Source organism: Marmota marmota, unplaced genomic scaffold (genome assembly GCF_001458135.2).
Source record: "Marmota marmota marmota unplaced genomic scaffold, marMar, whole genome shotgun sequence".
Lineage (NCBI taxonomy): Eukaryota > Metazoa > Chordata > Mammalia > Rodentia > Sciuridae > Marmota > Marmota marmota.
The window spans coordinates 29,970,996-29,993,614 of record NW_026000057.1 but is presented as its reverse complement, the minus strand read 5'-3'; the positions used below and the strand labels follow the sequence as shown (position 1 = coordinate 29,993,614).

Below are 22,619 nucleotides of genomic sequence, written 5' to 3'. Positions count from 1 at the left end.
GGTGGATTTTCATTTCTTTTCAGCTCCTACAGTGGTTACCCATGTGCATGCATACACTACACAACCACTTGAGACAACCCTGTGAACCATGTGATTTGGAGTCTAATGAAAGCTTATTTGCAGGGACAATGAGTTTTACTTAACTTTCTTTCTCCAAGATACCTGGAAACCCTGATCATCCATATCTATATTCTGTATACTCCCAACTCCTCTTTCCCAATCATTTTAAAAAAATTTCCTAGTCCTATTTTCATTTCTACTTAATTTTACATATCCCATAAACTACAAATCTTTGTAAAAATGAGGTAGAGTATAAATATGAGTGTACACATGCCCCTAAAATCAGCAATGCCCTGCAGAACAGCTTGCACATAGAAGCACATTTTTTTAAAAAATGAATTATGTTGAATTGAACTAACCTGATTTGCTTCTTTTTTTCTTTCACCTTTTTTATTGGTGCATTTTAGTTGTACATAATGATGGGATTTGTTGTTACATATTTGTACATGCACATAATATAATAATACAATTTGGTCAATATCATTCCCCTTTCCACTCCTCCCCTCCTCTTACTACCTCTGACTTTCTTTTATATCCTCGAAAATAAGAAGGATAACATGCCATCAGCCCTTTTCAGTAGGTTTGATTGTCCTGTCTTTGTTAGATCCCTGATTTGGGTTTGATCATAAGAGTTAACTGTCTTTCTTTTCACAACTCAATCTGCAAAAGGGTGGGGCTCCTGGGATGTTGGAAAGTTTTGAAGAGTGTGAATCATATTGCTGAAGGCAGAACTTTGGGTACTATTTATTTGAAGGCAGAAGATGCTATCATTTGCAGCAGAATGAACTGAGCGTCAGTCAGAAAAAGTCCCTGTTTACAGAAACAGAGCCAAGAGAAAGGATGAGCACTGCTGGAAAAGTAAGAAAAATGTTCCTGTATCTCATTATGGTGGGCTAATGGTGTGGGCTTGGCTTTTAGAACTTTCGAATCCAGTAAACTAATTAAACATTTGGGGATATTTCTTGAGGAATGACGTGCCTCTTGAGTAGGCATACTGGGGGAAATCCTAGGTAAACTGTTACAGACAGTGTCAATAAAATCGAGGTTAATTTTAAAACACATGTGGAAGGCTTTCCGGTAAAACACAGAGGAAAATAGAATACTGACTTTATTCATAATTTAACTCAGAATAACTGGACATTTCCTCTGTTAAGTAAAATATTTCTATGAGGAGAATTTGAATAGACTTTAACTGCGTTCACCTCAGTAGTTCAATAGAAGATGTGCATCTCCTTCTTGGGAACTGTTAGAAAAACGTCCTGCTATTGACAGTGAAAAATGCCAAATCAATGGAATGCAAAGTGAACAACAAACGTATCATGCTTTTAAGGTTTCTTAAGAATGTATATTCTCTTAGAAAGATATTCTCCAACTCTATCCATTTACCGGCAAATGCCATAATTTCAAAGCAAAATAAGCAAATCCCAAAAAACCAAAGGCCAAATGTTTTCTCTGATATGCAGATGCTAATTCACAAGGGGGTGGGTGGGTGGGGGCACTAGGGAAGAATAGAATTACTTTAGATAGGTAGAGGGGAGTGAAATTAGAGGAGGGGATATGGGGATAGGAAGGGCAGTAGAATGAAACAGACATTATTACCTTATGTATATATATGACTGTATGAGCAATGTGATTCTACAACATGTACCATCAGAAAAATGAGAAATTATACCCCATCTATGTATGATATATCAAAGTGTCATGTATAACTAATTAAAACAAATAAAAAAATTTAAAAAGAAAATAAATATGTAGAATTTATGAGAAAATGAAAAAGATACAAAACCACAAAAAAGAACGTATTTTCTATCAAAACATAAGCATAAAAAATTCTTTGTAAATAAGACTACATTGTAGAGTAAGTAGTATCCTTTTTAAAAACTAACAGCCAGAGTTGATAGTAACTTCAGAAATAACTTTAACATTTTATTTATCTTTTGCAAGTACATCTGTATAGTTTCTTGCTTTAAATGGGTACACAATTTCCCAAAGTGTCATGTGCCTTTAGTTGTTTTATTCTTATTTAAACAACTTTTCATTTAGCCAAACTTAAGGTTTTGGAAAAATAAAGATGGCATTTGAGGTCTGGATAATGTGATAAGGTAGGAGGCCCTATGATGTTAGAATTTGAAATAATTTTTCCCAGAATTGAACAGAACTGGAAGAGGGAGGGAGGGAGGAAGAGAGAGAAAGAGAGAGAGAGAGAGAGAGAGAGAGAGAGAGAGAGAGATTGATTCTAGTTTGGGTCAGAAATCCAGCAAAACTAGTAACTTGAAGAATTAATTTTTCATTACAGAAGCTAGACACTTTACCCATAGAAATCAATGAATCTTATGGTTGAAAGGAATCTTAAAAAAAAAAAATTTGCAACTCCATTCAACCAATAAATGCTCAAGAACCAGCTCTGCTATCTCTATAAAGTGGGCATCTAGCCGCTGTCAGAACATTTCCAATGATAGAGAACTCAGTGCCCTCCAAGCAGCACTTTCTAATTTTAGTTAATAATACAGTGTATAATACATGTGGCATAATAGCTATATAATTTTGATATGGTGATACCCATGCAATAGTCTGATTTGCAGAAGGTTACATATTTTTCAAGTTACTTTAGGATTTCAGTATTGATCATGAAAGAAAAGGTTCTTTTTTATATTGAGGATTACTGTTATTTCCTTTTTATATTTAAGTTATTTTTATTTTATAAAAAGTGAAAGATAATTGTCTGAGTTCACTAAGGCTGGAAAATCCAAATACCACAGACTGGATGGCTTAAGCAGCAGAAATTTGTTTTCTCATAAATCTGGAAACTCAAATTTTGAAGACTAGTGTCAATGAGCTTGGTTTCTTCTGAGGCCTTTCTCCTTAACTTGTAGATGGACCTCTTCTTGCTGTCTTCATATGGTCTTCCTTTGTGTCATCTCTTCTTATAAAGCCACCATCCTATTGGATTTGAGTTAACCTCATGACCTCGTTTTAACTTAATTACATCTTGAAAGACCCTATCTCCAAATAGGTAACCACCCAGTCTGCGGTAGTTTGTCATATTCCCAGGTACTGAGGATTGGGGGTTCTACATACTAATTTTGAGGAAACACAATTTAGCCTATACCAAGATTTTTCTAGAAAATTTGGATAATTAGAAAATATAAGGGTAAAAAATAAAGCATAATCTTACATCCACAGACTACCATTTATTTTGTTTTTGCTTTGATTCCCTCATATATTTTTCTGTCCATGTTTTATGTGGCTGAACTCACACAGCATATAAGTATTTTTATCCTATTTTCCAACTTAACATTAGTATTTTTCCAATTTATTAAAAGTAACATAAACATTTTTGAAACATGTAAGACTGATTTCTAGATTTACTATAATTAATTTCATGTTCTATTTTTGTTTACAGATTTCTCTTTATAAATGGTGCTATGATGACCTCAACTATGTATTAAGGTTTGGGGGCATTTAGCACTTCCTTAAGGTAGATTTTAAAAATCAAATTATGTGGGAAAAGTGTCAAGACATTCATCAGTATCTTGACATACACTGTAAATTACCTTCCAGAGGGGTGGGCATAAATGAGGTTAACTTTTATCATCCTTATTGCAAAGTTGTATATTCTCATTAAGTAAAACATCATTAATGTTTTGGTGTGCAGAGAAATGGATCTCATTATTTTTATTTAAAAAACATACTTTTATGACTGAGGAAAGCAACACTTCACTATACATTAACTTGTTGTGTTTTCCTCCTTAAGTCCTTTACCTGGATCTCCTGGAGTTCGTGTATAGGAGGGAGGCCAGGAATGGGAAGACTAGTGGTCTTCATGCTTTCTTTAAAAATTTGATTAAACATTGTGGGTGTAAAGCAAGGTAACTTGTCATTTTGCTTTAAGGATTCTTCTAGGCTTACTTGTTTTCAATTTGGAAAGTTTACTTACTGTTTTTCAACACACAAATTTTTTTTCCTGAGGAGTTGCTGTTTCCTTTATGATTTTTCCCCATTATATTTTCTTTTTCTTAACAAAGCTTTTTATTTTTTAATTTTTGTTTGTTCTTTTTAGTTATACATGACAGTAGGATCTATTTTGATTTATTTATATTAGTATGGACTATATCTTATTCTAATTAGGATCCCACTCTTGTGGATATACATGCTGTTGAGATTCACTGTGGTGTATTCATACATGTACGTAAAAAAGTCAAGTCAGATTCATTCCACTGTCTTTCCTATTCCTAACCCCTCCCTTCCCTTCATTCCCTCTTGTCTAATCCACTGAACTTCTATTCTCCCTCACCCTGCATCCTTTGTTGTGGCTTAGCATCCACATATCAAAGAGAACATTTGCTTTTGTTTTTTGGGGATTGGCTTATTTCGTTGATCATGATAGTCTTCAGATCCATCCATTTACCAGAAAATGGCATAAAGCCATTCTTTTTTATGGATGAGTATTAATTGTGTATGTATACCACAAGTTCTTTATCCATTCATCTGTTGAAGGGCACCTAGGCTGGTTCTATAGCTTAGCAAGGGTGAATCATGCTGCTATAAACATTGATATGGGGAAAATCTATAGTATGCTGATTTTAAGGCATTTGGATATATACTGAGGAGTGGGATAACTGAGTCAAATGATGGATCTATTCCTAGTTTTTTGAGGAATCTTCATACTGCTTTGCAGAGTGGTTGCACTAATTTGTAGTTCCGCCAACAATGTATGAGTGTACATTTTCCCCACATCCTTGTCAACATTTGTTACTTGTATTCTTGATAATTGCCATTCTGACTGGAATGAGATGAAATGTCAGTGTAGTTTTAATTTGCATTTCTCTGATTGCTAGAGATGTTGAATATTTTTTCATATTTTTTTTGGCCATTCATATTTTTTCTTCTGTGAAGTGTCTGTTCAATTCTTTTTCCCATTTATTGATTGGGTTATTTCTTTTTTTTTTTTTTTTTTTGGTGTTAAGTTTTTTTGAGTTCTTCATATATCCTGGAGATTAATGCTGTTTCTGAAATACAGGTGGTAAAGATTTTCCCCCCATCTGTAGGCTCTCTCTTTATGCTCTTGATTGTTTTCTTTGCTGTGAGGAAGTTTTTTTTAGTTTGATACCATCCCATTTATTGATTCTTTTTTTTTAAGAGAGAGAGAGAGAGAGAGAGAGAGAGAATTTTTAAATATTTATTTATTTTTTAGTTTTCGGCAGACACAACATCTTTGTTTGTATGTGGTGCTGAGGATTGAACCCAGACCACACGCATGCCAGGCGAGCGCACTACCGCTTGAGCCACATCCCCAGCCCCCCATTTATTGATTCTTGATTTTACTTCTTGTGCTTTAGGAGTCTTGTTGAGGAAGTCTTTCCTCAGATGACATGATGGAGAGTTGGGCCTACATTTTCTTCTCATAGATGCAGGGTTTCTGGTCTAATGACTAAGTCTTTGACTCATTTTGAATTGAGTTGTGTGCAGGGTGAGAGATAGGGGTTAAATTTCATTCTGGTACATATGGATTTCCAGTTTTCCCAGAATCATTTATTGAAGAGGCTATCTTTTCTCCAATGTATGTTTATGGTGCCTTTGTCTAGTATGAGATAACTGTATTTGTGTGAGTTTGTCTCTATGTCTTCTATTCTATTCATGCCTGTTTTGATGCCAATACCATGCTGTTTTTGTTGCTATATCTCTGTAGTATATTTTGAGATCTGGTATTGTGAGTCTTAGTGTTTCTCACTAAGGATTGCTTTGTGTGTTATAGGCCTCTTATTTTTCCAAATAAATTTCATGTCTACCTTTTCTATTTCTATGAAGAATGTCACTGGAATTTTGATGGGAATTGCATTGAATCTGTATAGTGCTTTTGGTAGTATGGCCACTGACAATATTAATTCTGCTTATCCAAGTACATGGGAGATTGTTACATTTTTCTAAGGTCTTCTTCAATTTCTCTGTTAGTGTTCTGTAGTTTTCATTGTGGATATCTTTCACCTCTTTTTGTTAGATTGATTCCCAAGTTTTGTTTGTTTTATTTTTGAGGCTATTTTGAATGGAATGGGTTTCCTGATTTCTCTTTGAGCTGATTTATCATTGGTGTATAGGGATGCATTTGATTTATGGGTGTTAGTTTTGTATCCTGCTACTGCCCAGAATTCATTTATGAGTTCTAGAAGTTTTCTGGGCCTTCTAAATATAGGATCATTTCCTGTCATTCTTAAACATAAAAATTCCTCCACGTTCTTTATTATTAATGTTTACTTCTTCACTGATTGATAAAAAATTTGATTTTAAAAATAAATCTTAACTAAGAATCCATCTGGACTCAGTTTGATAATGTTGTGTGCGGCTTCTAAATTCAATGTTGGCACAAACCACACTGTGACTCTTAACAGTTTCCTTAGCAAGGCAGAGGGTGAATATTAAATTGAAACATTGATGGCTTTCAGTTACCCATCTGTCCCCAGCCTATAATTTCTTACAATTAATCTCTTTTCAAAAGCACCATTTGCCTACCTAAGGAATACTCTAGGAGTGTTATTTGACCTGTACAAAATATGTACAGGTCAAATAACAAAATATGAGATAACTCATTTTGCATCAGAACTGTGGGAATCCAGCTAGGGCAGGGGGTCTCAGGAGAAAAATGGATGGTGTTGCAAAAGGCATGCGGCGAAAGGCGGTGGAGAAACAACACAGATAAAAAGTGAAGGTGCTGAATCCCAATCTTTTACTTGTAAAGTTGATCATATATACTTTTCATTTTGGCAGGCTCACAGTAATTTGTGGTTACAAAACAGGAATCATTCAAAAAATTCAAAGAAACAAAATATTACGTAGCTACAATTACATAAGAAGAATGTATCTTGGCTTATGCATAAGCAAGCATTTTTACTTTCAGTTCGCGTTTTGCTTTGAGCTGCTTCTGCTTAGTTAGCTTTTAATAATAGTTAGAAATGTCCCAGACTATTGGCCGATACCTTGACTATTCTTTCTTGACTGACTGACTAGATTCGGCACCACGGTTATGGTAAGTGGTTAACTTGAAAAGAGAGGCTACTAATTTTAATCAAACAAGTGTAAGAGCAACAAACTATTGTGCACAGGAACAAGAACAAGTTGCCCAGTACTAAGCACTAATCTGTCTTCTTAACATTAATTCTTCTTCTCTAGATTTTAATTTAATTTCTCAAAAACTTCCTTGACAGGAATACAGGGAGTTTTTCATTAGACATTAACAATTTACGTTCCACAGCTGAATCATTGCATTTAGAGCAAGCAGATCCATTCTTTAGAAGTAGTTGCATTAATTGGGAAAGTCATGTTTTTTCCTTCATACTTAATGGTCATATGAGAAGTCACAACTATACTTATTAAAGGAGTACAAAAACAAACCAGCCCATTCCCAGAAACATACTGCGCCCCTCCAGAGGATGGACGCCTTGCACCATCCACCTCAGTAGGGCCTTGCCTTTGCCTGAGTTAGGGGAGGGGCACAGCATTTCCCCCATTTTTATTTTTTAATTTGAGGTGTTCGACTTGGACGGAGATGCTTTTGATTGACTTCCAGACAAGTCTGAAGAGGACTGGAAGAATGAGACAAATAAGAACAATGAATAAAAAGCCAAAACCAATATTAATCATATATGACCACCAAGTACTATTGGAAATAGTTTTTTTTTGTACATTATTGTATAAATCTGCAGCAAAATCAGCTGTAGAGTCAGTAGATAAATAAGCCTTACTTATATCTTTTACTTGTTATTGTAAATCTTGTATATTGGGGCCTATTTCAGTTTTATTCCAAATCCCTAATAAATGAGTTTGTACTTGATTCCATCCATATTTAGTTTGCTTATATTTTAAGGGAGTAACACAGATCCATTTGAAATTAGCATGACATTTGGTTGTCATTTGAGTTTTTATATTTTGAATCTGGTTTCCTACATATAATAAAGCTTCCTCTAAGGCATTAATTTGGGTCTCCAATTTCTTATCTATTTTTTCTTGAATAGCTGATGCTAATGAAACATTATGAGATAAATTATTAACATGATGAGAAGTATGAATTTCTTTAACTAAATCTGTAGTAGATAAAGCTAAAGTAGCAATAATTCCTATTAATGCTGTAATTCCTAAAATTAATGCTGCAACAAATCGCTTAGGTCTAATTATTTCATTAAGTTTCTTAAGAATTTGTGACCCTTCATCATCATACCAATCATCATTAAGAAGGACAGGAATCATTACATAGGAAGGCTGATGTGTAATTAAATATTTTATAGGCATCCTAGACAAATTTGTGAGAAGATGGGAGACTCTCTTTTTTTTCCTCTCTCTCTCATAAAAATTTGATAATATTGATAAACCATTTAATTGGATAACTCTAGCAAAACCAGTTAACTAACTGAAGGCCAATCACTGAGTATTTCCCACTTCTCAAGATGAGAATCTCTAACTTGCCTAAAGATTAAGACCTACTAGTGAAATCTCAGCCTGGTACAAAAAAGTTTACAAGGACTCAGATGACATCATCCAGGAATGTAGTCACAGTGCCTGTACTTCCTGATGTTCACAGTTCCCTTTACCTCTTATATGTTGATTCTCTAGCTTCTTCACCATTGCGATGTGATTATATGCAGCAATTAAACACTGGCTTAAAATCTTGTGGATAAATCTGCAGCATTTTATTTTATTGATTTGCTTTTTGTGAATAAAGAATGCATTGACAACAGTTTTATTAATTAGTGCATTTACAATTGTAACAAAAGAAACCTGTTTATTGGAATATTATGTAAAAAAAAATGGGTTGGAAGAAGTGCACCTCAGATCTAGTCCAACCCTGTACCTCATGTGCTATGTGACAATGGATCAACGATCATTTTATCTTTCTGGGCTGCATTTCCCATACCATAAATAAAGATATCCACAAATAATCTATAAGGCTTAAAATTCTGGCGTTTGATGAAAAACATCTGAGCAAATTAGAATATTGCATTCAATCTTCTGCGTGTGTATACACACACACACACACGTGCACGCGCGCACACACACATATATAAAATTTAGGGAATCTGTGTTTATAAAAACATAATTAGGAAGGATTATAACATTCGCCAATTTTTTAGGTTATTAAGTGCAAAGCTGCTGTGCTATGGGAACTGAATCAACCCTTCTCCATTGAGGAAATAGAAGTTGCCCCACCAAAGGCTAAAGAAGTTCGCATTAAGGTAAGAAAGAACCTCAGACCATATAAGCCTGTAATTTTATCACACTTATATTGAGAAAATTATTGTTGGGAGATTAGAGTATTAAATAGAGAGATGTTTGCCAAGTTTTCAGTCTTAATTCTCCCACTGGTTCTTGTATATTGTTAAAAGTAATTGTTGCCCTACTGTGAAATTAAAATTTTATTACCAATTAATAAAACAACAGTGCTAATCGATTTGATCTATTAAAGTTTTCATTTGTATTGATTAAAAAATGATTAGTAGTCATGACTAATGATTTCTTTAAAAATCTTCTGGGAGTCAAATTGTATGGAGGTAAATTCTCACATAAAATGAGGAACTCATTTGTGCCTGGGAAATGACAGCTTCCTGGGGTGTTCCCCCAGTCCTGTAGACAGAGTCTGACTTTTGGTTTGGACACCTGTGAATGAATAGGCATTGCTGCCGATCTCTCTGACCCTCTTCCATCATTTGAATACTGCGGTTACAGTAAAATCTTGTTCCTCATTTGTCTTTTTATACACCATTCCCTCTACTTTTTATTAAGAGAGTCCTAGGAGGACTTACTATAAAAATCACCTGATGTGAGTTACATGGTAATATCTCTATTCTGGTTCCCTCACAAGAGTACCAGTTTATTATAGAAAAGTCATCAAGATTTAATGTAGGGCCAGAGTCGGTAATATTACAAATTCCTTAACAGGAGGAATTTGTCTGATGGTTGCTTTTTGGCTTAGAATCTTCTAAGAGTCAACACTATTAAATAAGATAATGACCTGGAAAAAACAATTACAATCTCTTCAAGAGCCAGTTTAATATTAACCAACTGTAAAATGACCAGTTTACAGTTTTCTGGTTGGTAATTTTTTTTTTTAACACAGATTTTGGCCACAGGAATCTGTCGCACAGATGACCATGTGAAAAAAGGAGCAATTGTTTCTAAATTTCCAGTAATTGTGGGACATGAAGCAACTGGAGTAGTGGAGAGCATTGGAGAAGGAGTCACTACAGTGAAGCCAGGTATGCAGATGTCAGTCCCAACTTTGCATTAAGTAGGCTTCAAATAAAAGACCCAGAATAGCAAAAACAATGCTAAGCAGGAAGTGTGAATCAGGTGGTATAGCGATACCAGACTTCAAACTATACTACAGAGCAATAGTAACAAAAACAGCATGGTACNGGGTGGAGGGTGGAGGATGGGAAAGGCAGCGGAGCACAACAGACACTAGGATGGCAATTTGTAAATCAATGGATGTGTAACTGATGTGATTCTGCAATCTGTGTATGGGGTGAAGGTGGGAGTTCATAACCCACTTGAATCAAAGTGTGGAATATGATATGTCAAGAAATTTGTAATGTTTTGAACAACCCACAATAAAAAATTAAAAAAAAAAAAAGAAATAGCACACACTAGGAATTAAAGTCTTAACCCACTTTAGGGAGACAAAAGGACACAAGGAGAATGGATTAGACTAAGTAATGCTAAATTTGGCAAAATCTCAAATTTTAGCATGCAAATTTCATGGTACTTATAATACTTTTAAGAAACTGTTATATGTAGGATGGGCTTGATGCACTTTTTTATTTCACATTTTAATATTGATGAACAACACCTTATGTTTTTCCTCTAGGTGACAAAGTCATCCCTCTCTTTGTGCCACAATGTAGAGAATGTAATGCTTGCCGTAACCCAGAGGGCAATCTTTGCATCAGGAGCGAGTAGGTTTCGGTCATTCTTATCCTAATGTCATGTAAGTTGTTTCCTGTGCTAATTTTTTAATTGAATGAGCTAATATGTGCTTTTGATTTATCAAATAGTATTACTGGCCGTGGAGTACTGGCCGACGGCACTACCAGATTTATGTGCAAGGGTAAACCAGTCTATCACTTCATGAACACCAGTACATTTACTGAATACACAGTGGTGGATGAATCTTCCATTGCCAAGATTGATGCTGCAGCTCCTGCTGAGAAAGTCTGTCTAATTGGTTGTGGATTTTCCACTGGCTATGGGGCTGCTATTAAGACCGGCAAGGTAAGAAGCAGCGTAAACTCGTTTCTTCCACTTTTCGTTACTTACTTACCTCATTTATTCCTCTCTTGGGATCCTAAAGATATTTGAAAATAAACAGACAAGCAAAAGATGCTGAAAACATGTTGCATGTTTTCAAGGCTATTTCTATATAATACCATGTCAATTGGGGTGGGGGGGGAAGAAACAGACTGGGAATTTTATTTCCAAATAAATGGAAACAAAATTTCTAGATTTACTTTTTGGTTCCTTTGCATCTTCTTTTGGTTCAATTTCTAAAATTTAGATTTGCATCTAAAATTAATCTGTTTTTTAAAGTATATTAGTATTGATTATTAGTTTGCTAGAGCTGCTATAACAAAGTGCTATAGACTGGGTAGCTTGAACAACAAAAATTTATTGTCTCACAGTTCTGGAACCAGGGGTCCATAATTAAAATGTTGGCAGGGCTGGCTCCTTCTGAGGGCTGCAAGGGGATGATATAATACAGGCCTTTCCTATTGACCTGCAGATAGATGAACATCATCTTCCTGTGTCTCTTCACATCATCTTCCCTATATGTGTGTCTTCATATCCAAATTTCCTTATTTTGTAAGGACACCAGACATACTGGATTAGGGCTACATAAGTCAGTTTTATGTTGCTATTACAAAATACTCATAAAGAGTAAAATCATTCTAACAATGGATAATTACTGAATTAGGGGTGTATAAGTCATTTTTATGTTGTTATTACAAATTATTAATAAAGAGTAAAATACTGCTAAAAATTCAATAAATCCCCATACTCTGGTGTTCTCATTCAATTCCAAAGTCTTTAAAAGTTATGAATGTATTAGTTGATTCCAAATTTATATTTCAAACCATCTCAGAGCCTCAGAACTTTTTATCCAACTCCCTGTTTTCACCATGTAGACATCTCACAGATATCTCAAACTATGTACAAAACTAAGTTCTTAATTTTGCCTTCTACCTGCCCATCAAATATATTTGCTCCCTCTCTCCATTACCTGACATCCAGTTCAACTATATGTCCCATTGACTGTACCTATGAGTTATATGTTAAATCTCACCATTCTCTTTAACTCAGTCCCATCATCACAACTGAACCGGATAGATGTAACATGTTCCATACTATTTTCTTCCTTGCTCTTCTTGACCATCTCTGATAATTCTTTATTTACAAGACAGAGTAATTGTTTTACAAGATTATTTTGACTGTCTGGAATAATTGATCACTCAGTCCTTGTGACTGGCTCCTTAGCATCACTCTCAGTTTAAAGATCACCTGCTTTCTCAAAGAAGTTCTTTTGTTTGTCCTCCGTCTACTCCATCTAAGTAGCAACCCCTTCTAATTATTCAAGAAAGAGTGATTGTTTCATTAATATTGTGTGTCCCGAATCTGAAGCTGTCACTGTATCTTCAATCTTCTCCATTAAACTCTAAGCCCTAGAGGACATCTACAAACTCTGCTTTATTTACTCCAATGTTTAGCCAGAAGTCTTGTCATTGAAACAGCTTAATAAACATTAATTGAAGAAAAAGATGTATAGATGAACTAAAGAAAGGAATATCCAAATTTGTGGAAGAACAAAAAGATGAGTGGGCTTGTGGCAAATAATATATCTAGATGTCAAGGTAGACATATTTATTCCTAACAGGGGTTCAAGACAGGTCTGCAGTTCAGAATGTATAGTATTATCATGAATACACACCAGTAGCATGTTTGTTACCATTTGCCTCTAGATTTTCTAGGCAAAACCTTGGAGATGGAACTTTCCTTTCCAAGGTCTCCTTCAGATTTTCCACTAAGAATTTTCTGCCAATATAGATGTAAAAGAAGGGACACTCAATATAGCTTTAATTCACTCTTTGTAATTTTTCTTATTGTACTTGATATGTTGATACCATACGAATACTTCAGAGTTATGCTGTTTACCAAGAAATTTGCTATTTTCAGATCTTTTTTTCTGGTACTTGTATTTTAAGACAAATAACATAAATAAACCCAAATTTTTGTGTTTGCCTGTATGAAAATAAGCCAAATTCACTATAAGGGCATAATAGCAGACCCTCAAATGTCCCTCAGTTTCAATGATTCACAAGAAGGTTTCAATAATTCAGACAAGTTATTGTGTTCTTGATCATCATTTATTGCAATGAAAGAGTATAGATTAAAATTAGCAAAGGAAAAAGACATAGGGTATAGTTCCAGTGAAACCAGCCACATGCTTCTGAGAATCTCTTCCAAGGGAATTACAAGGACAGTGCTTAATTCTCCCAGTAATGGTGTGGAACAATGCATGTGTTGCCAACAAGGAAAGCTCACCTGTGTGCAGGGTCTTTATTGGGAGCCAGTCACGTAGATATGCAGCACCCATGTGACCAACCTCAGCACTCATACCGTAGCCCACCCCAAAAAGGTCAGCTTAATAGCCCAAAGCAAAATATAGGAATTGATTATAAATCACACTGTTAACATTAACTGTAAGTCTTGACCCAAGGTCTCAGTTATACACTCTTATCAGGCAGAATATTTCAAAGACTCAAAAGTTCTCTTCCAAGAGCTGATCAAGGGCCAGTCCTGAAGACCTTTGACTTCAGTGTTTTTAACTGGGGAACACTAAGAGATCAAATCCATGAAATAAAACAATAGTGAAAAGTAGAGCCTTACTATATTTTAAAATAATAAAATCATTTTAAATGACCTATAATTACTTCAGACTAAGGCCTTCTTTCACAGTATTGATAATGTAGATAATTCATTATACATGTTATTATTTAGTTCCTATTCCTCAGAAAAGAAAGGTTAGGAAAGGGGGACAATCTATTTGAGGGGAAATGTCTGGAAGTTAACAGAAATTGGGGCCATGATTCGTTAAAAGACTCAGAGGCAGAATGATAGGAGAATCAAAAAACTAGCACTTAACAAATAAGCAACTAAACACAGGGAGAAGTCTTCAGTGGTTCCATTTTTTAGTTGTTAGGAAGATATTCCTCAGACTCTCCATAGCCTAGGGCTTCCAGGGATTCAACCGGGCAGGCGAAAGAGGTCCCAGAGACAGAGCTAGATCATAAGATTCATACCTAATTCTAGAGCCTGAAATTCAACCACTATCAAAAATTCCCTCTTAAATGTAAACAATAGAACTAACTGATAAATGGGAGAAAAAGCAAGGAGTGTGCAGCTGAGTTTCTGGCATAAGAATGCTGATCACCCATAATTATTGTGTTGTGGTCTATTTGACTCTTGAACTTGAGGAGAGTTTGTTTTATGAACGTTGCAGCACCATTATTTGTCATGTACAGCCATAGGAATGAGAAGTTGTGCTCCACTTGTGTATAATGTGTTAAAGTGCATTCTACTGTCATGTATAACTAACTAGAAAAAAATAAAAAGTATATAGAATTTTTTATCCAACCAAAAAAAAAAAAAAAAAACAAAAGAATGCTGATCACCAGGAATCAAACAGTAATGCAAACAGATGAATCAATGATGGAATGATACTTGAGAGAACAATTATCTAGATTCAAAATCTCCAACTCAAGAGCTGAACTGAGGCATTAGGATGCCATTGCCAAAATTAAAAATCATGGAAGGTGGGTGCACAGACCTGTGCAATTTTCTGTGGACTCTCTGCTTACAGGTACAGACATTTCAATGCATATTCTTATATATATCATGTGGATTGCTTCTTTAGGTACTTCCTGCAAGGGAGGACAGAGCCAGAGTACCTGGAGGTTTGAAAACATGCCCAGCTCTCCCATATACCTTTGCATTTAAGAAAATGAAAAAATAACTATCCTAATAAAGATCACACCCTTTCCATGGGCTCTCTTGTGTTCAGGCCCCCTCCTGGCTACTTAATGTGAAATTGGAATAGGGTTCTTCTGGCAGGAAAATAACTTTGGACTGGACATTTTTTTTTTTTTTTTTTTTTTAGCATTAGGGATTTAACCCAGGCTTGTTCTATCTCTGAGCTAGATTCCCAGCCCTATTTTATTTTATTTTGAGACAGGTTCTCACTAAGTTGCCCAGGCAGGTCTCAACTTTATAATTCTCTGTCTTCAGTTTTCTGAGTTGCTTTGATTACAGGATTATAGATGTGTGCTACTGCATCCAGCTTTTATGTCTGGGAGTGGGTACTGGAGATTTTACCCAGGGATGCTCTACCACTGAGGTATACTCCCAGCCCATTTAATTTTTTTTTTTTATTTTGAGGTAGGGTCTCACTAAGTTGCCTAGGCTGTCCTGCAACTTGAGATCCTTCTGCCTCAGCCTCCCAAGTCACTGGGATTGTAAGTAGAGTGCCTCTGCACCCATCTTGAAACCTTTTTTAGTAGCATAGGATTGGGTTAAAATGCCAAAATTGATTTAATTACATTTCCTTTTTGAAACTACATGTGGATCAGATCTAATTGCAACATGGAGGTTGGACTTTACTGAAAAACCAAATTATTCACAAATTACTCAGAGTCATGTTTATTCAGAAAATATTAATCATAATGAATTTAAAACAAATTTAACATGATTTGAGAAGAGATAATAGAGGGCTTGGTGTTTGTCAATCATGCTGTAAGGGTGAGGAGGCACAGGAGGCTGAGGGTGAGGCCAAGAAGCCTGAGGAAGTTTCCATAGGGAAGGCTGCATGAGGAAACCATTTAGAAAGGGTTTCCATTTATCTAAGGAACAATGTTTTTGTTTTGGCAAATTCTCCTTTTCTCAGGCCTTCTATTGTTTCTATTCTCTCTGTGGCATTATCATCATGATGATTCATCCAGTCCTAGAGAACATCATAGCAATCCTCTGAATTTAATACTGGGGATACTTTGCGGCTCTCACCTTTAACATTTACAGGAGGCTTTCTCTCCCACAGGTCACCCCTGGTTCTACTTGTGCTGTCTTTGGCTTAGGAGGAGTTGGTCTGTCGGTCATCATGGGCTGCAAGTCAGCTGGTGCCTCCAGGATCATTGGGATTGACCTTAACAAAGACAAATTTGAGAAGGCCTTGGCTTTAGGAGCCACTGAGTGTATTAGTCCCAAGGACTTTACCAAGCCCATCAGTGAGGTGCTGTCGGAAATGACAGGCGACACTGTGAAGTACACTTTTGAAGTTATCGGGCATCTTGAAACCATGGTAAGAGTCAAGATTCAGGAAGCTACAAAATACCAAGCATTAGATTTGCACAAGTTAAAACCCATTTTCCATAGCTTTACTAACAACCAATTATGGAAATATATGTTACTCAGGTAACCACACAGCAGGTTTACCTAAAAAGTCAAAATCTCAAAGAGTGGTTCTACTTGATCAAAGTTAGGTATCACATCATACCACTCTCTTGCCACTTGAGGGCAAGGTAATCGACCCATCAACATAGATTTTTCAAGTGTTATCTTCCATGTATGTGTGGGAGTCTTGGCAAAGGCGATTCCATCTCTGGAATTTTATTTAACAATCCAAGTATCACAAGGTTACTTCTTGAAGAGAGATACGAGAAACTTCAGGGAAAAGGGACTGTTCTAAACGCTGCCATCTCTTCCCCCAAATCCATGATCTATCATCTTCTCGTTCTTTTCACCTGAGCTTTGTTTTCCTTTGTCTAAATACCTTTAGAATATCTTCCTTCAGTATTCTAAAACATGCCTCCTCTGTGGCAGCCAGCAGCACCAGACTCCATTTAGATCTGAAATCCAGAGCTTCTGGAATGAGAAATCCCTGACCTGGGGTAGGTTAGGAAGGCCTAGAAAATGAAACTAAGCCACTTTCGAGTATGCAGTATATTTTCTTTAAGGCTTTTGGTGATTTAGGGATAAGTAGCCTTTAACTTACTATTATTGCCATATCGTTTTTCTAATAACACTTAGGAAATTCCATAGCAACAAATAGTACTCTAGGTGTGGTGTGTTCACCAGGCAATATGCAATACTGGACATATTATTAGGTTCTACTGATTTGCAGGTGGTGCTTTGAGAAATATTGGTCTCTGAAAAATACCAACAATTGTTACAATCTAGCAAGAACTACAACATGCTATTAATAAATAATAGAATTGGTAAATGACCAGAAAATATGAGGCTAGACTCAGATATTGCCAGAGAGAGAGAGAGAGAGAGAGAGAGAGAGAGAGAGAGACTTTACTTTGTTCACATTTTCATATTAAACTTAAAAAAACCATACTAATTGACTAATTCAATTTCATTAAGTGCAAATGACTTCTTAAGGCTTATCTGAAGTGGTGATGTTAGTATGAAAACATCACAAGGATTTCCCACGTTTTCAGTTTATGGTACACTAAAAACTTCCTGGATATGACCACATTAATTACTGCCTTATGCTTCAAAATGAAAATGTGTGTAGGAGTTTAATTAAGGACTTAAGTTACATTGAGAATTTTAAAAGCAAGCAGAAAATGAAAGGCCTGTGGGCCTAATTTAATTTCATGACTTGGAAACTGAGCTAATTACCAGAACGATGAGAGTTAGTTCATAGGTCATTTCTGATCCCATGAAATATTATAAGAGAACTAAGAAGCAGACCATCTCCCTCATTCTCCATTCAGGTTGATGCCCTGGCATCCTGCCATGTGAACTATGGGACCAGTGTGGTGGTAGGTGCTCCTCCATCAGCCAAGATGCTCAGCTTTGACCCGATGCTGCTCTTCACTGGGCGCACATGGAAGGGGTGCGTCTTTGGAGGTGAGGACAGTAGAGCCTCTGGACAGGGCATGATGGCTTTCCCTCTGTTGGTTGGCAAGTGAGAGAAGCCTGCTATGTCATCACATTGTCCTTACAAATCTTCCTTCTAAGGATGAGTATGAAATGATCTAAAATGGAACTGTGACCAAAACACACAAAAGATGATTATCCAGTCCTCTCCTTGACTTAGGGCTAATAATGGTGGGCATAATTTTGTTTTGTTTTATTTTTTGTTTTGGGTCAACACAATATCTTTATTTATTTTTATGTGGTGCTGAGGATGGAACCCAGTGCCTCACGCATGCCAGGCCAGCCCACTACCACTTGAGCCACATCCCCAGCCCCACACATTTTTAATATTAGCATGTGCAAGTCGAGTTCCCCAAAGGCCTGAATAAAAGGCACCAAGTGGCTCTGTTGGAATGACTTATGTGATAGTTAGTTCTGATGTAACTTTTTATTCTCCAAAGACACAGAATGTGTGTGAAAAACAGAATTTAGTAAATTCACAATAACATCAGTAAAAGTTCTGAATCCCAAACCAAAATAAACAAACAAAAAGGAATTGTTGCATTCTTTAGGGACAGTGCAGATTCATGCCAGAATGAGAAAGCCATGAAGAAAGGACCAGAGCTGCCCCCCGCTCGGTTGGTGACACAGTGAATCCTGTTATTCCTCTCCTCCTTGGGGTCTCAGTTTTCAGTGTCTTACGTTTAGAATTTTGCCAGGTGCTTTGGCTGCACTTCCAATATTACATACAGCCTCATACAGCCTCATACAGCTTAAGTGAATAATAACTATTCAAGAACTTGTTAAGAACATAAAAAGAAAAAAATGATTATTCTTCAATTAGAAGTACATAATTTATTGAAAAATGCAAATACAAGTATTAAGGAAAAAATTTCAAAACAAATGTATTAGAAGCCATGAAGCTGGAGTAAATGTAGTTAGCAAGGATAAAAGGTCTGAGAACCAAGCCCTGGGGCACAGGAGAGTGAGAGGTCGGTGAAATGTGGGGGATTCAGAAGAGTTCTTGTTTTCTAGTGAAGTGGGAGAACTATGATGGCAATTAGAAACCAAGTGAATGGAGGGAGAAGAAGGGAGCCCCCAACTCCAACAAATCCACCTCATAGTCCATCTAACTCCAGGACTCAGAGCTGACTACTGTGTCACAGTGGAGACCAAGCATGACCTTGACAGAGCTGTTTTACCTGTGTGCCGGGGAAAAGAGCCTGATCAAAGTGGGCTCGTGAGAGAATGAAAGGAACTGGAACCAGAAACAGGATGTGGGAAACAGCTCTTTCTGTGGTTTATTGGCAATGGGAGTAAGATATGGGGCGGCTGGGAGGATGTACAGGGATTATGAAAGGTGTTTTAGCCTTTGATTCTTAAGATGGGAGAAAAACACCTCATTTATATGCTTTTGGGAATGTTCCAATGTGGGGGCAGGTAGCAAAGCAGGAGAGAGGAGGCATAAATATAAAATAATAAAAGATCATTTAGTGAAGTTTAAAGAGAAGATTATGTGCTTATTTACAGGTTGGAAAAGCAGAGACGATGTACCCAAACTAGTGACTGATTTCCTGGCAAAGAAATTTGACCTTGACCAGCTGATAAGCCATGTTTTGCCATTTAAAAACATCAGTGAAGGATTTGAACTGCTCTATTCAGGGAAAAGGTATCTATTTTTTATGCTAATCTAAATATTCTCTGAACTTTTTTTTTTTTTAACACCAGATTGATTTCACCACGGTTCTTTCATTTTATCATAAAGCTGTTAGGTTATTCAAGTAATACCACACAATTCCCTTCCTTTACAGTTTTCAAAGTGATTTTTCAAATGTGCTTTCTTTGGATCCTTGTAGATCAAATATTATTATTCCAGTTTTTAGTTGACAAAACTCAAGTCCTGAGAGGCAAACAAATAACATATCCAGCCTGAGAGCAGTGCCAGGATGCAAACTCATTGCAAAGCCTTTGTTCTGTTCACCATGTGCCAAACTTCTCTGGCAGGGCTTGGCAAGCTCCAGGTAAACGTGGGTATTCTCAAAGTGGTTTCTCTTGTAGCTTCTGAGGGTTGGGAAATAGTAAAGGTGGAATACAAAGAATTCACACAAATTTCAAGTGCATTTGCCTATGATTAGCTGGATCAGCAACTAAAGAGCCTCTCTGTGAGATATCATTCATTGGGTTCATAAATATTTTTTGAGCATCTGTGATGTGCCAAGGACTTGGATTTCATTAGTAAAAGGAAATGTACATTAATTTGAGATCCAAATTTTCACCAATTTTTCCCAAGTGCTTTTTCAATGTTGTGTCTTGTTTCTACATCTGGTATAGTCTACAAGACTATGATATCATGAGCACACATGTGAATTATTTTTAAACAAGTAAACCATGGACCTCTGTCAGAAAAACTATCAGTACCCAATACACCTGTATTCAGATAAACTTACAGATTATAATAATTACTATTGTTATTAAAATTATTTTATTTTTATTATATTGTTTATTGCAATATTATATTACATATTAACATATTCTATTATATTATTTATTTTATTGTTGACTAAAATTATTAAAAATAATTACTATTGTTTTCCAAAGAAACAGATCCTGCTTTCAGAAATTTTGCTTCTAATGTCACCCTAATTCAGTGACTCCTAGAATAAGATATATTCCACGCTTGTATAACTAGATCAAAATGGATTCTGTGGTTATATATAACTAAAAAGAACCAATAAAAAAGAAAATAACCCACTTACATTTGTAAGCCCACACTCTTTAATTTCCATCTACTTCCTGCATACCTCTACTTGAATGTCCCATTCACCTCAATTTCACCCCCAAAGAATTCTTTCATAGCATATCTTATTTCAGCAAAATAATGTCACTTATTCTGCTTTCACAGACTAGAAGCTATAGCATCATGTCTGACTTCTCTTCTACTTCTCCTGCCATGAACAAACCATTATGAAGCCCTGAGGTGCAGCCCCTCATTTCTTCTCCAGCATGGCTCCCTCTTTACTGCCAACCTTCGTAGCCTTAGCTCAGTCTGATCATGGCTCATATGAACATGTTAACACAGTGGCTTAATAATAGGTCTGCTGTTTTCTATGTTTTCCCATATTCATCAGTCCTTCACTAAGGTGCTAAGTTTAGGTTGCACCAAAATGTAAATGCCTAAGCACCGCTTTGAAAGCCTTCATTATTGAGTCAAAGACTATTTTCATTTATTAATTCATCTAATCTTTTAATAACTAAGAATTTAGCACACATTTTTTGTAGTCTTTGAACTAAGTCCTAGGGATAAAGTAGGAAAATAAGTTTTGTCTACTTTTACAATGTCTTGAACATCCAGAAGTCTAAGCACCTGGGATTGTCCTTCCTATTCTCCCATCCTCAGCCCTAATTGTGCTCTCTTCAGCCTGAAAGCCCCTATCCTCTAATCAACTTATTGCAATGACCTGAAAGCCCCTATCCTCTAGTCAACTTATTGCAATGACACTGATGCTTCCAGAATCAGCTCACAGACCTTTATCAGAGTTTATCAGAGGTGCACAGAAAGAAAAATAATTGACAAGGACCTCAAGCCCAGTTGGTTTTCCAATAATAGGATTTACTTGAATTTTCTATAACAGGAAGGACAATTGTGTAAACTACTCTTGTTTAAAAAAAATTTAAACAAATCACTAAAAATTCTCATTTTACATTTCAGCATTCGAACTGTCCTGACATTTTGAGATCCTAAGTGACAAGAGCCCTGTGTTTTAAGATGGTGACCTGGAGCTCTCCTTCTTACAAATCACTCCTCTGAGATTATGGATGTGTCTCAAAATACAAGAGAAGTAGAAGATTTCACATAGAATCTTTATAAAGGTTGACAACCTTCATAAAGATTTAGTTTCTGAGCATGTGGGAGTTACCAGGAGATTTTCCAAAGCTGTAATTTTATATTTTAAAAAACATATATTTGCTAAAATTAAGCTCATTTAAAGTTGTGTTCCAAGGATAGGTTTTTGTTGCTGTTGTTGTTGTAAAGATTACTTCGATGTCAAAGTTAAACAGCGGATATAATAGAAAACTTAAGTAAAGTTTTGGGTAAATTGTAAAAGGTATGGTTTGTAAAAGAGTTTTTTTTTTTTTTAAATACTTATTTATTTTTTTTAGTTTCCGGCGGACACAACATCTTTGTTTGTATGTGGTGCTGAGGATCGAACCCGGGCCGCACGCATGCCAGGCGAGCGTGCTACCGCTTGAGCCACATCCCCAGCCCCTGTAAAAGAGTTTTAAAAGCAAGTAAAACTTGTATGTAACTGACTTGCTATATATATGGGTTTTTGTAGAGGCTAAATAGGCATCAAAGATACATTACTGTTTGTTTTGTATTTCCCTTGTAAAACCTTATAACTGTTGCCTGTTAATGTTTTGCAGAAATAATACTTCTAACAGAACAACCTGAACTAATTTGTGACAATAAGTCATCACCTACAGGACAGACAGGACATAATCCTGGCTTCCAGTACTAATATTGACCCCAATTAAATGAAAAGGATAACTGTAAAATTACAGATATTGAAGTTATAACCTGTTATTCCCACTTTAAGACT

General features: G+C 36.0%; 2 protein-coding genes across 2 annotated transcripts in view; one reads left to right on the top strand and one right to left on the bottom strand.

Annotated features, from left to right (window-relative positions):
• Positions 1 to 22,619, bottom strand: part of CUNH4orf17 (chromosome unknown C4orf17 homolog) — a 114,501-nt gene that overhangs the window by 53,284 nt on the left and 38,598 nt on the right. The gene's annotated exons all lie outside the window — the stretch shown is intronic.
• Adh7 (alcohol dehydrogenase 7 (class IV), mu or sigma polypeptide) lies at positions 795 to 22,140 on the top strand. The gene is made up of 9 exons (XM_015484583.2): positions 795 to 918; positions 9,180 to 9,281; positions 10,163 to 10,301; positions 10,913 to 11,000; positions 11,100 to 11,316; positions 16,190 to 16,450; positions 17,874 to 18,009; positions 19,549 to 19,687; positions 21,728 to 22,140. The coding sequence occupies exons 1-9, from the start codon at positions 901 to 903 to the stop codon at positions 21,750 to 21,752; spliced, it is 1,125 nt and encodes a 374-aa protein (XP_015340069.2). The 5' UTR covers positions 795 to 900; the 3' UTR covers positions 21,753 to 22,140.

What these genes read in the sequence shown, in the direction of transcription:
- Adh7 (XM_015484583.2), top strand. An exon ending in AGTCACTACAGTGAAGCCAG is followed by an intron (nt 10,302 to 10,912) that starts GTATGCAGATGT and finishes TTTTTCCTCTAG; the next exon opens with GTGACAAAGTCATCCCTCTC. An exon ending in GAAGGGGTGCGTCTTTGGAG is followed by an intron (nt 18,010 to 19,548) that starts GTGAGGACAGTA and finishes GCTTATTTACAG; the next exon opens with GTTGGAAAAGCAGAGACGAT.